This window comes from Tinamus guttatus, unplaced genomic scaffold (genome assembly GCF_059628265.1).
Source record: "Tinamus guttatus ecotype Peru unplaced genomic scaffold, ASM5962826v1 Tinamus_guttatus_pri_ptg000676l, whole genome shotgun sequence".
NCBI lineage: Eukaryota > Metazoa > Chordata > Aves > Tinamiformes > Tinamidae > Tinamus > Tinamus guttatus.
In genome coordinates this window covers 1578816-1591373 of record NW_028289210.1, presented here as the reverse complement: position 1 = coordinate 1591373, position 12558 = coordinate 1578816, and the positions used below count along the sequence as shown (strand labels likewise).

The 12558-nt window shown below is 36.8% G+C and overlaps 1 protein-coding gene across 1 annotated transcript in view; it reads left to right on the top strand.

The window, feature by feature from the left end:
- Positions 1–9997, top strand: part of PALS1 (protein associated with LIN7 1, MAGUK p55 family member) — a 29949-nt gene extending 19952 nt beyond the window's left edge. The window contains exons 6-14 of the mRNA XM_088536590.1: positions 123–284; positions 1764–1841; positions 2665–2848; positions 4471–4542; positions 4963–5034; positions 5706–5873; positions 6253–6455; positions 6655–6765; positions 8331–9997. Of these exons, the coding sequence (XP_088392716.1) occupies positions 123–284; positions 1764–1841; positions 2665–2848; positions 4471–4542; positions 4963–5034; positions 5706–5873; positions 6253–6455; positions 6655–6765; positions 8331–8507 (1227 nt within the window). The 3' untranslated portion in view covers positions 8508–9997. The remainder of the gene's footprint in view (positions 1–122; positions 285–1763; positions 1842–2664; positions 2849–4470; positions 4543–4962; positions 5035–5705; positions 5874–6252; positions 6456–6654; positions 6766–8330) is intronic.
- Positions 9998–12558: the final 2561 nt, after the last annotated feature.

The window sequence follows — 12558 nt, the reverse complement described above, 5'->3', positions numbered from 1 at the left end:
CATCCAAGCTCTTGTATTCTCTTTCAACATAGAAATCTATCTCCACTAGCTTGGAGTATATACTAGAGATGTCCTTGAGTTTCGTATGTGTAATAAATTCAGATTTTGTTGCCACTGTACAGGGTGCTACCGTTCGCAATGAAATGGATTCTGTCATCATTAGTCGAATAGTCAAAGGAGGCGCCGCAGAGAAGAGCGGGCTGTTACACGAAGGGGATGAAGTTCTAGAGATCAATGGCATTGAGATTCGTGGAAAAGATGTTAATGAAGTTTTTGACTTACTGGTAAGCCACGCAGTACTTTGCTGTGCGATAAATACTCATTTCATAAGACTGAAGCCTGATGGTTCAGCTTGTCATTTGCTGTCCTATTTAACTTGTTTTTAAATAATGCTTTCATTCCAATGGCTAATACATATAGGGGAGCATTTTAACTTCCCTTTCTGATGCAAAATAAAATAGTAGTAAGCAGAAACCTACCTGCAAAAATGAGGCCTACAAATTTGGAAGAATCAAGGTGTCCTCTTGATTTGATTGTTGTTGTTCTCTTAGATCTGAAAGATTTCTCTTCTGTTAACAGCACTTTTGTCTAGGATTTTACCAGCATACATGTCTTCCATTTCTGTTTACTATATTATTGGCTCTTATGAAAAAATACACATTAGATTAAAAGCTACTAGGCTAAATTACAGGAGAAGGTGTCATCAGGTGCTGTTGGTACAGAACTGCTATCTCGAAGGCCTTGTGATGTAGGATGCTAGAAACTGGAAATTACCATTTTTGTAAAGTCATAGCAACTAAGTCTTATGCTTCTGAAGAGTTTCCTGTCTGTTTAGTAGATAATTCAACTCTGGCAGTGCTAGTTTAGAGTTATTTTCTGTGGAGTTTGCTCTGTTCTTGAGCAGCTCCTGCAAGCTAGAGTTACTGAATAAAAGATTAAAAACCATAATATATTAACATTAAAGCAAACTACTTGACTAAAATTCTATAATTTCTTAAAAGTTTTTACATGTAGATTTTTTATTTTATGATGTGATGTTGAGGTTTTAAAAATCAGTCTCAAATATTTCAGTCCCCAGGAGAATACTTTTAATAGATAGAAATTACTTAATTTTTTTTGCTTCATCCTTTGCTAGTAAAATGATAATGAATTGCACATGACTAGCCAAGACTATCTAGACCATCAGTACAGATTCCATTACAGAGCTATGACTGAGTATTGTGGGGTTTGCTTTCTTGGAGCCTGTTCATGTTATGCTCAATTATTTCTGTTTTTCTTTTTTTTGAGCCTTAGGCCTGAACTTTGCGTGATACATGTGTGCATTTTGGTTTTGTGCAACCTGAATTATATATATGGTTCATGGAATGGTGTGTATAAAATGAGACTTATCTAGGCCACTTCAGAGTTGGTGCTTGTTTTTTATTACATCTTTATATGCTTGTGTGTATACACATGTGTTGCATACAAGAGTTTTCTCTTTAAAATCTTCCATGCTTTTCCTCCAAGCATAGACTCACTTGCTGATATTTGGTACAAAATAAGAGTAAACAGTCTTCCAGTTGCAAGTGCCCCATTTCTTATAGGGATAGCTTATGCATAATGAAGAATTCCAGGCTTTTTATCTGTGTGTCAGCATCGGCTGGCTTTTTGATGCAGCATTTTCCAAACATGCTATTTATTAGAATTCTTAATCTTGAGCCAGATTTTGATACTCCATACTGAAGAACTTTTTTTTTTTTTTTTTTCCTCTCCCCTCCCCTCAGGCTGACATGCATGGTACTCTGACTTTTGTATTGATTCCCAGTCAACAGAGCAAACCACCTCCTGCGAAGGAGACAGTTGTAAGTAGCTTTAAGTTTTGAGTTTCAGATGCGTGCTACTTTTGCTCTTCTATGAGTCACATTAGGTGGTGGAACCAAAAAAAAAAAAAAAAAGGTAATTTAAATCACTGGACTAGTATCTGAATTAGTTAATAAAAGTGATTGAAGGATGTAAGCTAAAATTTATACTATTTTTTTTAACTCAGTTTCTTAAAGATTTAAAAAAAAATACAAAAGCAGAACAGTCTGTGCTTCTGAAATTCTCTTTTGAAATAACCTACTGTGTGTGTGCTTAATAAATAAAAATTTTATTGGTTGAACTTCCATTTTTGCTTGAACTTGAAAATATGCTTTGGGAGGGAAATTTTTAACAGCAATTTGTTCAATATCTTGTTGGCTAATGTTTTTCTTTAGATAGCTTTAACGGTTTTATATAAATCTCCGTGCAATGTGTATCAAAAACTTTCACCTAGAATCCTAAAGAATGGGTTTCAATACACTTGCTGATTACTCTTAAAAATGAGAATGCCTGATAAGTTCTTAATGCAAAAAGTTTAAATTAGTAGCTTGCTTATTGTTTTCCTTCTGAAGAAGTGAGTAAACTACATACTTTATACTTTGGGGTTAAATTCAGGCAGTCACCTCCAAACTAGCACAACTCTTTCCTGTGGCAAATGTATCTAATTATTCCATTCCATTATGTCCTATATGCCACGTAAAATCACCATTCTATGGGATCTTGGAGTTTTGATGTATTAGAGTTCCAGTGCAGTCACAGGAAGATGGGGTGTAACTCTTCAGAAGCAGCAGTTTTCCCTCTGTTTTTCCTTTTGTTCTTCCGCAGATACATGTGAAAGCACATTTTGACTATGATCCCTCTGATGACCCCTACGTCCCTTGCCGAGAGTTAGGCCTGTCCTTTCAGAAAGGAGATATACTGCATGTGATCAGCCAAGAAGATCCCAACTGGTGGCAGGCCTACAGGGACGGAGATGAAGACAATCAGCCCCTGGCAGGCCTTATCCCCGGTAAGCAAAGTTTTAGCAAAAGCTTCACAGATGATTGTCCCTATAGCTGTCATGGGCAATAATTAGTTTTCAAAAACCCATATACTTTGACTACCTTAGGCATCTGTGGCTTTCAACCTGCTACAGCAGAGCACAGAATTAGTTGCATAATTGACTCACTCCAGTTGAGCTTCAGTTGGCAATAGCATAAACTAGGATCCCTCTGTATAGATATTAAACAGAAAATCTTCTCTTTCCTCTGCAACAGTTCCCTCTGCTGGCTACTGCAAAAACATAAACCTGTTTGTTCTGTTAGATGACAGCACCTGATGGGTTATTCAGTATTTCAGCTAGGGTATTTTTGTAAACCTATCTCTTTAGGTAATAATTTCTCTGCATGTGTTTGCTCAGGAAAGAGCTTTAGTTGATTTGCCATGCTTTTCTAGTTGCTGGAGGCTTTTGGGAAACTGGGTTTTCAGAAATCAGAGTCGGTATATAATTTCTGTATCCATTATGAACTTCATATCAGTCCATTAAAGATTTGGCTACCTATTAAAAATAGTGGATGGAAAAAAAAACTTTAGAAATACTGTGAAGTATGACATTATTTTATGGCACTGGAATAAGATAAGAACATTGATGTTAAATATAGGCTAATCTCTTTGAGGCTAATGTTCAAAAGATTTTGTATAAAATAGAACACATCTAATATCTAAAAATAATTAGGAAGTCGCATCCTCATAACTTGAAAACCTGAAAATACTGGAATGATTACATTTCCAAACAAGACAGTCCAGAGTAGTTTGAATGCCCTGCAACTCTTGAGTGATGCAGTTCCTGAGTAATAAACAAACAGGTTTCTCAGCAACTTTAACCTTTTGCAAGTATTTCTGTTGGATTTCTTTGAAGAGCTGAATTCTTCTTTCCAAAATTCACAAAAATCAAGTAATACTGGGAAGGGAATATGTGTTTACTGCTCACTAGTAATACTGCATTGTTACTTATGTTCACCCAAGGAAAGTGATATGCAAGCAATATAAAAACATCAAAGAAAACACAAAAATATCCTTGCTAATGATGCCAAGGCTATTTGATTTATTTGACAATAAATATAGAACTTAAGAAGGAATGCTAAATATAAAGGCAACTTGGGCAAGTTGGGAAGTATGCTCCCAGAACCACTGGAAATTTAACTGTAACTGTCATCTGATGTAGGTAGTACTACTGAGACAACACAGCTAGTGTTGTGTAAATATGGGTAACACCACTACCAACTATCCTTAGTGTCAGAGGATATTACTAGTGTGATGCATAAGCCATGCAGACTTGTTTTACTGTTTGCTGTTGAAGCTTGGACTCCATTTTTTTAATTTTCTGAGATTTTTTTCTACTAAAATATTAAAAATATCTATGAGAATTTTGCATCTTCTGTATGGTCATCTTCTGTTTTTTCCCCAGTGAGTTTCTTTTGCATCTTGTATGTTATTAAACTCTTTGGAGATTTGAAAACATAGGAAAAAAGTAAAATGAATAGGTCATTAAAATAAAATAAGATATTATATATACAATTTTAGTTATAGATTGAAGTGATTTTTAATCATTAACTTTTATTTTACCTTTCTTTTTCTTACTAATGCATTAAGGAAAAAGTTTTCAACAGCAGAGGGAAGCAATGAAGCAAACCATAGAAGAAGACAAGGAGCCAGAGAAATCAGGTTGGATATACATTTTCCAAGAAGAAATTTTCTGTAAAACATGTGCTAATTAGAGAGCTTTCTGGAACCTTGTTTACATAGAGAATTATAGAAAATTCTCATGCTTCTTTATAATATAGATAGGATGTTTCTTTGAAATTCTTCATGTAAATGCAGATCTGATCTGTGTTAGTTTCAATGATATACAATATAATGGAGGTTATGTGGGAGAGTTTGAGAAGTTTTTTTTCTCAAAAAATGATACCTACCATGACGTGCAGCGTTTGCTTTATTACTCAGACCTGTAATGAACTAAAGAATATGATGCCTTCTCAAATTTTTTTGGGGAAAAAAAATCCATTTTAAAAATCCAGGTAATGGACAGGATAGGGAGGTTTTTACTGTCCAGATAATTAATTGTGTTGATTTTATTTTTGTTAGGAAAACTCTGGTGTGCGAAGAAGAATAAAAAGAAACGGAAAAAGGTTTTATACAATGCAAATAAAAATGATGGTAAGCGACATCTTTTACACAATGTGTTCACTTGTAACAACTGTAGAAGATTCTAGAAATAGTTAGTCCTGTGAACAGAATGTTGAAATTCAGGATGTAATATTGCAAGAATTGTCTTATGATGATCCGTGTTTGTTCTGTAAAGACATTTAGTGCCTTTAATAAAGACCAGATGATACAGATAGAAAAATAAATAGCTTTGGGGGCATTGAAGGTCTCACAATTTTACAATTATGAAATACTTTATTATGGTATTGGAAAATCGTTATGCTCTTCATGATTATATCTAGTAGATGGACAATTTGTTCACACTAAGTTGTGTAGGCTGTTAAAACTGTACTCTTAAAGTACATTGGATTTGGGTTGGTGGTTGTTCAGCACAAAGTGTTGTTTTCATCCCAGAAACTTGCTCTCTTGTTAAGAGGGTTGTTTCTTTAGCTTATACTATGGCTTATACCAGTAAGAACTGGAAGGATGTGCCCCTTCCCCAGAAGGGAGAAAGAATATCTTGTTTTACTGGGCAGCCCCAAGTGATAATTTTCTGAGGTTTTCTGGCTTTCATTGTCTGCAAATAGATGCTGGGAAGAAAGATGGGAGCTTTGTTGAACTAATTACCATAGGCACCTAGCAATAACGTGTATTGCCTTTTTTAATGTTTTTTTGTTCTCAAGATTATGATAACGAGGAAATACTGACGTATGAGGAAATGTCCCTGTATCATCAGCCGGCTAATAGGAAACGGCCCATCGTTCTGATCGGCCCCCAGAGCTGCGGCCAGACGGAGCTGCGGCAGAGGCTGCTGCACAGCGAGGTGGATCGCTTCGCCTCCGCCGTCCCGCGTGAGTGTGGCTGCCCGGGCCCTGCGCCGCCCGCACGCGCTTCCTCGTGCGCCCGCACGCTCGCTAGCGTCTGGGGAGGCGTGGAGTGGCGTGTAGGTACTGCTGGAGAAACGACAGGTCCAGGCTTGTGTAGCAAAAAAAAAAAAAAAAAAAAAAAAAAAAAAAAAAATTTCTAGATTAATTTTTAAAAGAAGAAAAAATTTAACTTCAGTATTTGGCAGACTAATCTGTTCAAGAATGTTTTTTGGTGAAAATAATACCTGCATTTCTTACTGGGTATTTCAGATACCTTTTTTGCTTTATTAGCACTATTTCTCCTTGCAGATCTACAGGAGCTGCATCACTGCCTTGATTTCTTTTTGTTTGCTCTTGTTTGTAGATACTACTCGGAGCAGGCGAGAGAATGAAGTAGCTGGAAGGGATTACCATTTCATTTCCCGACAGGCGTTTGAGAATGACATAGCTGCAGGGAAGTTCATTGAATATGGAGAGTTTGAGAAGAACCTCTATGGTACTAGCATAGACTCGGTGCGGCAGGTGATCAACTCTGGCAAGATATGCCTTTTAAATCTCCATACCCAGGTATGGCAGGAGCTGTTGCCTATTGTCTTTATTCCAGTTAATAATATATCAACAGCAGTATTGTACCATTAGAATTACCTTAGTAGTCTTTTGATGGAATATATAATCAGTTATACTATTTGAGCAATATATCATTATACTACCATTTTGTGAGTGAAACTTGTTAACTGTTCTACACTTAAACCCTATTTTTCTGCAGTCACTGAAGACGCTGCGCAATTCAGACTTGAAGCCATATATTGTATTCATTGCACCACCTTCCCAAGAAAGATTACGTGCTCTATTGGCCAAAGAAGGGAAAAATCCAAAGGTAACATCTGACATTTCTTCTGAAACTCATCTATTAGTTGACAGCTCTCAGTAAACATTTGTATGCTATTTTTTGGATTTATGGAGTGTTAAAGGTACTTAAACTACACAGGAAGTGCTGTGGTTTAGAGCTGTCCTTTCCAGATTGGAAGGGAGAGGTTTAGTATACTTTTTCCTAACCTAATAGGTGTGATATACCAGAACAAACACAACCACTAATTCAGTAATTCTGGGGCACAGTGACTCTCTTTAGTTGCAGAGTCAGTTGTGGTTCCTTCATTTGGTCACAAAAGTAAAACCCTTTATTTCAAAACTTGGGAAATCCCATTTCATTGTCTTCCACTAACTATAAGGGAAATTCTAGGGACTACATGTTTCTTTCCCATTTTGAGAGCATGTTTGCCCTTGAAAAATACTTTCTTAAAATATATTCTAAAATTAAACTGTTCAGATAAAGTTATTCTGATGTTTGATCCCAGAGGATCATTCCTCATGCATCAATGTGAATAGTGTCAGTATCTCAGTTTTTTTACTTCAGATTTGATTAAATAAACAGTTCTGTAGGATGTAATTGAAATCCAGAGATTAAACAAGGGTCTCTGAAAAATCAGAAAAGATCCTTATTTGCCTGAGAAATCAGAAAAGATCCTTATTTGCCTGTAGGATACAAAGCATGTGTTGCTGGGATAACAAAAGATACTGATCTTTTTTTTTTTTTTTTTTTTTTTTTTTTTTTTCTGAAAAACATGTGCCCGCAGGGGGAGCATTTTGCCTCATATATCATACCCAAATATATTTCTTTATATGAACAGAGCAATAAGATAAGCTGCAGAAGATAAAACCAAACATGCTTTTAGAAACCAGTTTAGAAACCCTAAAGCAAAATCATCGAGGTCTACTTCTTCCTTAGGATCTTTTATCTACATGGGCAATATTCCTGGTGCTATTTTTCCCCTTTCAACTTTTTTCCTTTGGTGTTATTTACTGATGCTATAGTGGTTCTGTTGACTCGAATGGTGTGGTTCTCATTGTGGTTCTCATTGTTTGGCTTCGGTTATTCTTTCCTTTATGCTTCTTTGGGGTAAAAATATTTTAATGAAAGTTTTTGGTCTTGGCTGTCTTAGCAGAGCCACATTGTCTTTTCTGCACCATTCAAACTTTCTTCCGTGTTATTTTTGACATCTTCAGTCACTTTGGAAGACAGGGAGCTTAACAATGTAACTTATTTTCTAGAAATGTGATGTAAGCACAGCAGTAAGATGTGTGTTACAGAATAAGCAGCAATGTGTCTACCTCGTTCACATCAGTCTGAGACGATTATTTCCTGGGTTGTAGTTAAGGCAAATCAGACGTGATTGGTGATGATGCCAAAAAGTAGAGATGTCTTCAGTGTCCCTGGCTTTCAAATATGCATCATGGTTAAATGATCTCAGAAATCTTTCCATAGCCAAAACCGACGAAACCATGAAAGCTTGCGTAAATGACCTGGGCAGAGGTGTTACCTTCTCTCTCCCATTGTTAGGGAGGAGCCTGACACGCACAGAGTAACTCTGGTTTTGTTTTCAGCCAGAAGAATTGAGAGAAATCATCGAGAAGACGAGGGAGATGGAACAGAACAACGGCCACTACTTTGATACAGCAATTGTGAATTCTGATCTCGATAAGGCCTATCAGGAGTTGCTTCGGTTAATTAACAAACTCGACACAGAACCCCAGTGGGTGCCCTCCACGTGGCTGCGGTGAAAGAGGACAGTTCCAGGGGACAAATGGACTCCTCCCTCACAGTCTTTCCGAGGAGATTGTGTGTAGGTCCGCCCAATTCTAACAGTAGATGGGAGTGTGAGCTCTAGACCTTGGTGGCTACTTAAATACTTTGCCGGTGACATTGTGTATTACTGAAAAAGAAAAAAAAACCCACTAATCGGCTAGTGAGCTGATTTAACTAATTTAAAGATTGTCTGAGTTTTCTTTCTCTGTGGTCTAAAAATGGAGACGTTTAAGTCAGTACTAAATTCTAAAGCTTTAGATAGATTTTTTTTTTTCTAGTAACTACTTTTATACATACATACACCCTATTTTTAACCTAGATTCACCCTTATAAAATTAAAGATTTTAAGTATGTGCATGTCCGTGTGTGTGTATAGAGTCCATGTTGTCACATAGTTATAAATATTAATGTTATTTAACACTTAACTTAATGACTTTGTGGGACATGATGGTAGTTCAGGAGTATAATTTTATAGATCATTGGGCAGAGAAATAATCTACGTATGAAATGACAGAGAAATCTTTCCTGGTATAAAAATGTACAAAATGAAGATGCCGCTCTGGTCTGGAGCTGCCCTGTGAGGCTTGAGTTTATTTTTTAATTCTAAAAAACATTCCACTTTCTTATAGCACTGTAATTGGAAAATATGTGTAATGTAAATATTTCAATCCTTGGGTCTTTTTAGTCAAACTTTGTAAGTCAGTTATTGACTGCACATTAATTTTAGATCCAAAGATGAATATTATATTGATCTTTAGATGTGATATTTTTATGGAATTTTCATGAAAACTGACTGATTGGAGCCACTGTTATTCACAGATATGTAGAGATATTTAAAAAGGCAAAGGTTCTATTTTTTATGAAAAATACGTAGTTATAAAACATACTGATTAAGTATCAACGAATTTTCTCATGTTTTATAACAAATAAATGGAATGATGTGCTGAATATGGGAAGAGCATGGTGGTGGGAATGGTTCTCTTTGGAAATGGCTCTAATGGGTAGCTAACTGGAATTAAAATAGCTGAATGTACCTACTGTATTGTAAACTAGTATTTTAATTCACCAGCAATGTATTGTCCTGCATTTGCTCAGTACTGCAGTAAAAGTTGGTGTAAAACACTGGCAAGTGATGGAGAAGCCACAAAATAGGAGAATATATGGAATTATTAAGCAAAGTGAACAAAAAAAAACTTGAAACAAGTAAACAGAGGGCAATGTAGGTCTGTATCCTAGCATGTGCTGCAAAGCAGGTGATGAAATTTCTGCATCCTCAGATGATTACCTGAGCTGTGAAGGTTTAACTGCTAAAGCTCTGCAGCTGCAGCAGGGCTGTTGCTGTCACTGCAACTCAATAGTGTCATCTTGGCTGGTTTGCTAGTGGGGAGCACAAAGAACATTGAATGTGAATGTCTCTGTCAACTTTAGCCATAGCATTTCCTTGTTCCTACAGGTGAAACACTGGAGTTATGTCATTGTGTAGTTCACTCCTGTTTAGAGCTGATGGATAAAAAGGTTTTTGACTTTTTCCATACTGTTTTGCATATATTCTTCAGGTTTTCATGGAATAAACACATATCCATTGTTGACTACACAAAGTATAGAGCAAATATAAAGAAGTTACGTCAGATCACTTTCCTAGTTAGTGGACTAAGTGCTGCTTTGAAAAATGAAAGTGTAGAGTGCATTCCAGTCCTGTTATAGCAAAATTATTTGCTGGTATAATTGTTTTTAGGGGAAAAAAAAAGCCTAGTTACTTTGGCTAGGTAGTGACCCTTTGGAAAGAAAAAGTTTTGGAATCTCTTATCTTTGGTTTATTTAAGCATTAGAAATAATTCAGTAGTTCTCTATCTGTTGGCCTAAGGACTGGGGATTCAAAATAATGCCTTTTTGCCTCACATTGCAGGCATGTTTTCACTTTAATCCTGACTTTTGCTTTGACAGCTACACCATTCGGTTATGTTGAGTAGTCAGTGTAGCAGTGATGACAGAACATCAGCTCTGCCCTCCCCTGCCCCTTTGATAATTGTAGGTGCGTTAGGCTTTGTTAGACAAGAAGGTGGAAAGCAGTAAAATGTGGTAAGCTAGGCAGCTGTTGCCCAAATTCTTCCAGTCCCAATCAGCATTAAGATACTTGCCCTATCCCATTGTATATTCAGTGTTTATACACCGTGTCAGTAGCACTAATCATACCATTATTGCATTGGGCTAATTTTGGTTCCCCCCCTCCATGTTACTGAAATTGTTATACAAATGAGCTTTTGAATGTAGACTTAAAAGAATGTTGTATTAGGTTCAGCTCTGCTCTTAGACACACAGTCTACACTGACATCCATGTAGGGAGGTGCTATAGTTTCCATGATAATGTATAGCCAGTGTCATTTTGTCTTCAGCTGAAAAGCTTGAGCAGCACTGAGAAATGTACCAGGCTGTCCATCTGTCACCAGTTTGGACCTGGAACTACCTTGTATTTAGTTTAAAAATAAACAAACAGGAAGGCAGAACTCTTTCTTAGGAAGCCTGTGTTAATTCCCTTGAAGAGAATATGCAGTCTTCGCCCCTCAACATTATCACAGGCTTATAGTGAGCTGTACCAGACCTGAAAGGAGGGTATCGGTATTTTTACCAGTCCAGATTTAATGAAAAATAAACCCATTAGCTGAATTACATTGAAGAATTTTTGAATGTAAAAATATGTGGCTTTTTAAACTATAAAATGGGGGTTTAATGCCTTAAACAATTAAGGTAACTTTATGGAGAAACTGTGGTTAGCCCCACATTGTACTTTTATACATGTACCTGCACTCTGTATCTTTGAGACATCATGAACTGCACACTAATGTAAAAATGTAAAATATTTCTAGATCTAAAATAAATCACTGTACAATTTTATTTCTTGTAGTGGCTTTTGGAGTCTTCTTCCTACTGTGTTCCTGAATGTGTGAAAAGTGCTCTCAGACTTTGACTGACCCATCTGTGGGATGTTCTCTATACCTCTTGAATGTATAGTGTCAAAAAGGCACAAAACATACTCCCCAAACTTAGTTTCTCCCCAATGTTGTCTTACTCTAATTTTCTTGTACTTAATCACTATTTCTTCTCAAATCCACTGACATCTTCCCTTCACTCCAAACTCCAGGACTTTATCAGTAACACCTTCCAGGATCTACCTGCGAATCACCTGCCCTGATGAGATCCATTTGCCGATGGACATGCCTGCCATCTTGTTGCAAGAAGCCAGAAAAGATCACCTGTCAGAATTAAAATGCTCCAGATCACTGTAAGTTTTGAAGAGACTTCTAAAATTCTCTCGCTTTGTTGACTTGGGATCCTTTTGTATTTTACTCCATTTTTAAACAATCTTCAGTTAAGTTGTGCACCATCTAAGATACATGATCAATTGCTGCCTGTAGAAGGAGGATAGTGTTACATTTGTGCTTTTAGTCCAACAAGTTGCAAAAAACATTGCTGAAAAAACAGAAACACCCTTCTCTAGGCTAAGGCTACAATGAAGGTCAGAATTCATAGGAGCCCTTCTGCCTCAGGCTTTATGGTTCTCTTAGACAGCACAAAACCTATTACTACTAGCACATCTTTCTCCAGCAACTAAGAGCAGCATCTTCCAGGGGTTGACTAAACAAGTCAGTTCAGTGTAGTACAACCAGAAACTACTGATTAAGGATGACTCTGATGACCACTAATCAAAAAAAAAATCCCCTTACGAAGTAGCAGTGCACATCTTGTTCTACTAGTTAAAGATCCTTTTTTTTTTTTCCATCACTAGAACAAGGATTTGCGAATACATCCTCTCCCTTATTTCTCTTAGTTGAAGGAGGATTTGCGGGGAGGAAGGTTAAGCATTTCCGTCACACCCCGTGTCATTAAATCTTGTTGCTGTTGAGGAAAGTCTTTGGTAGAACATATATGGAGGCAGGAAATAATGTTAGATGGGAGCTCAATACAAATCAAAAGCAGAGGGCTATTTTTTTCAAGAGCCTGTAATTCTACAAGCAAGTCTGGATTTAT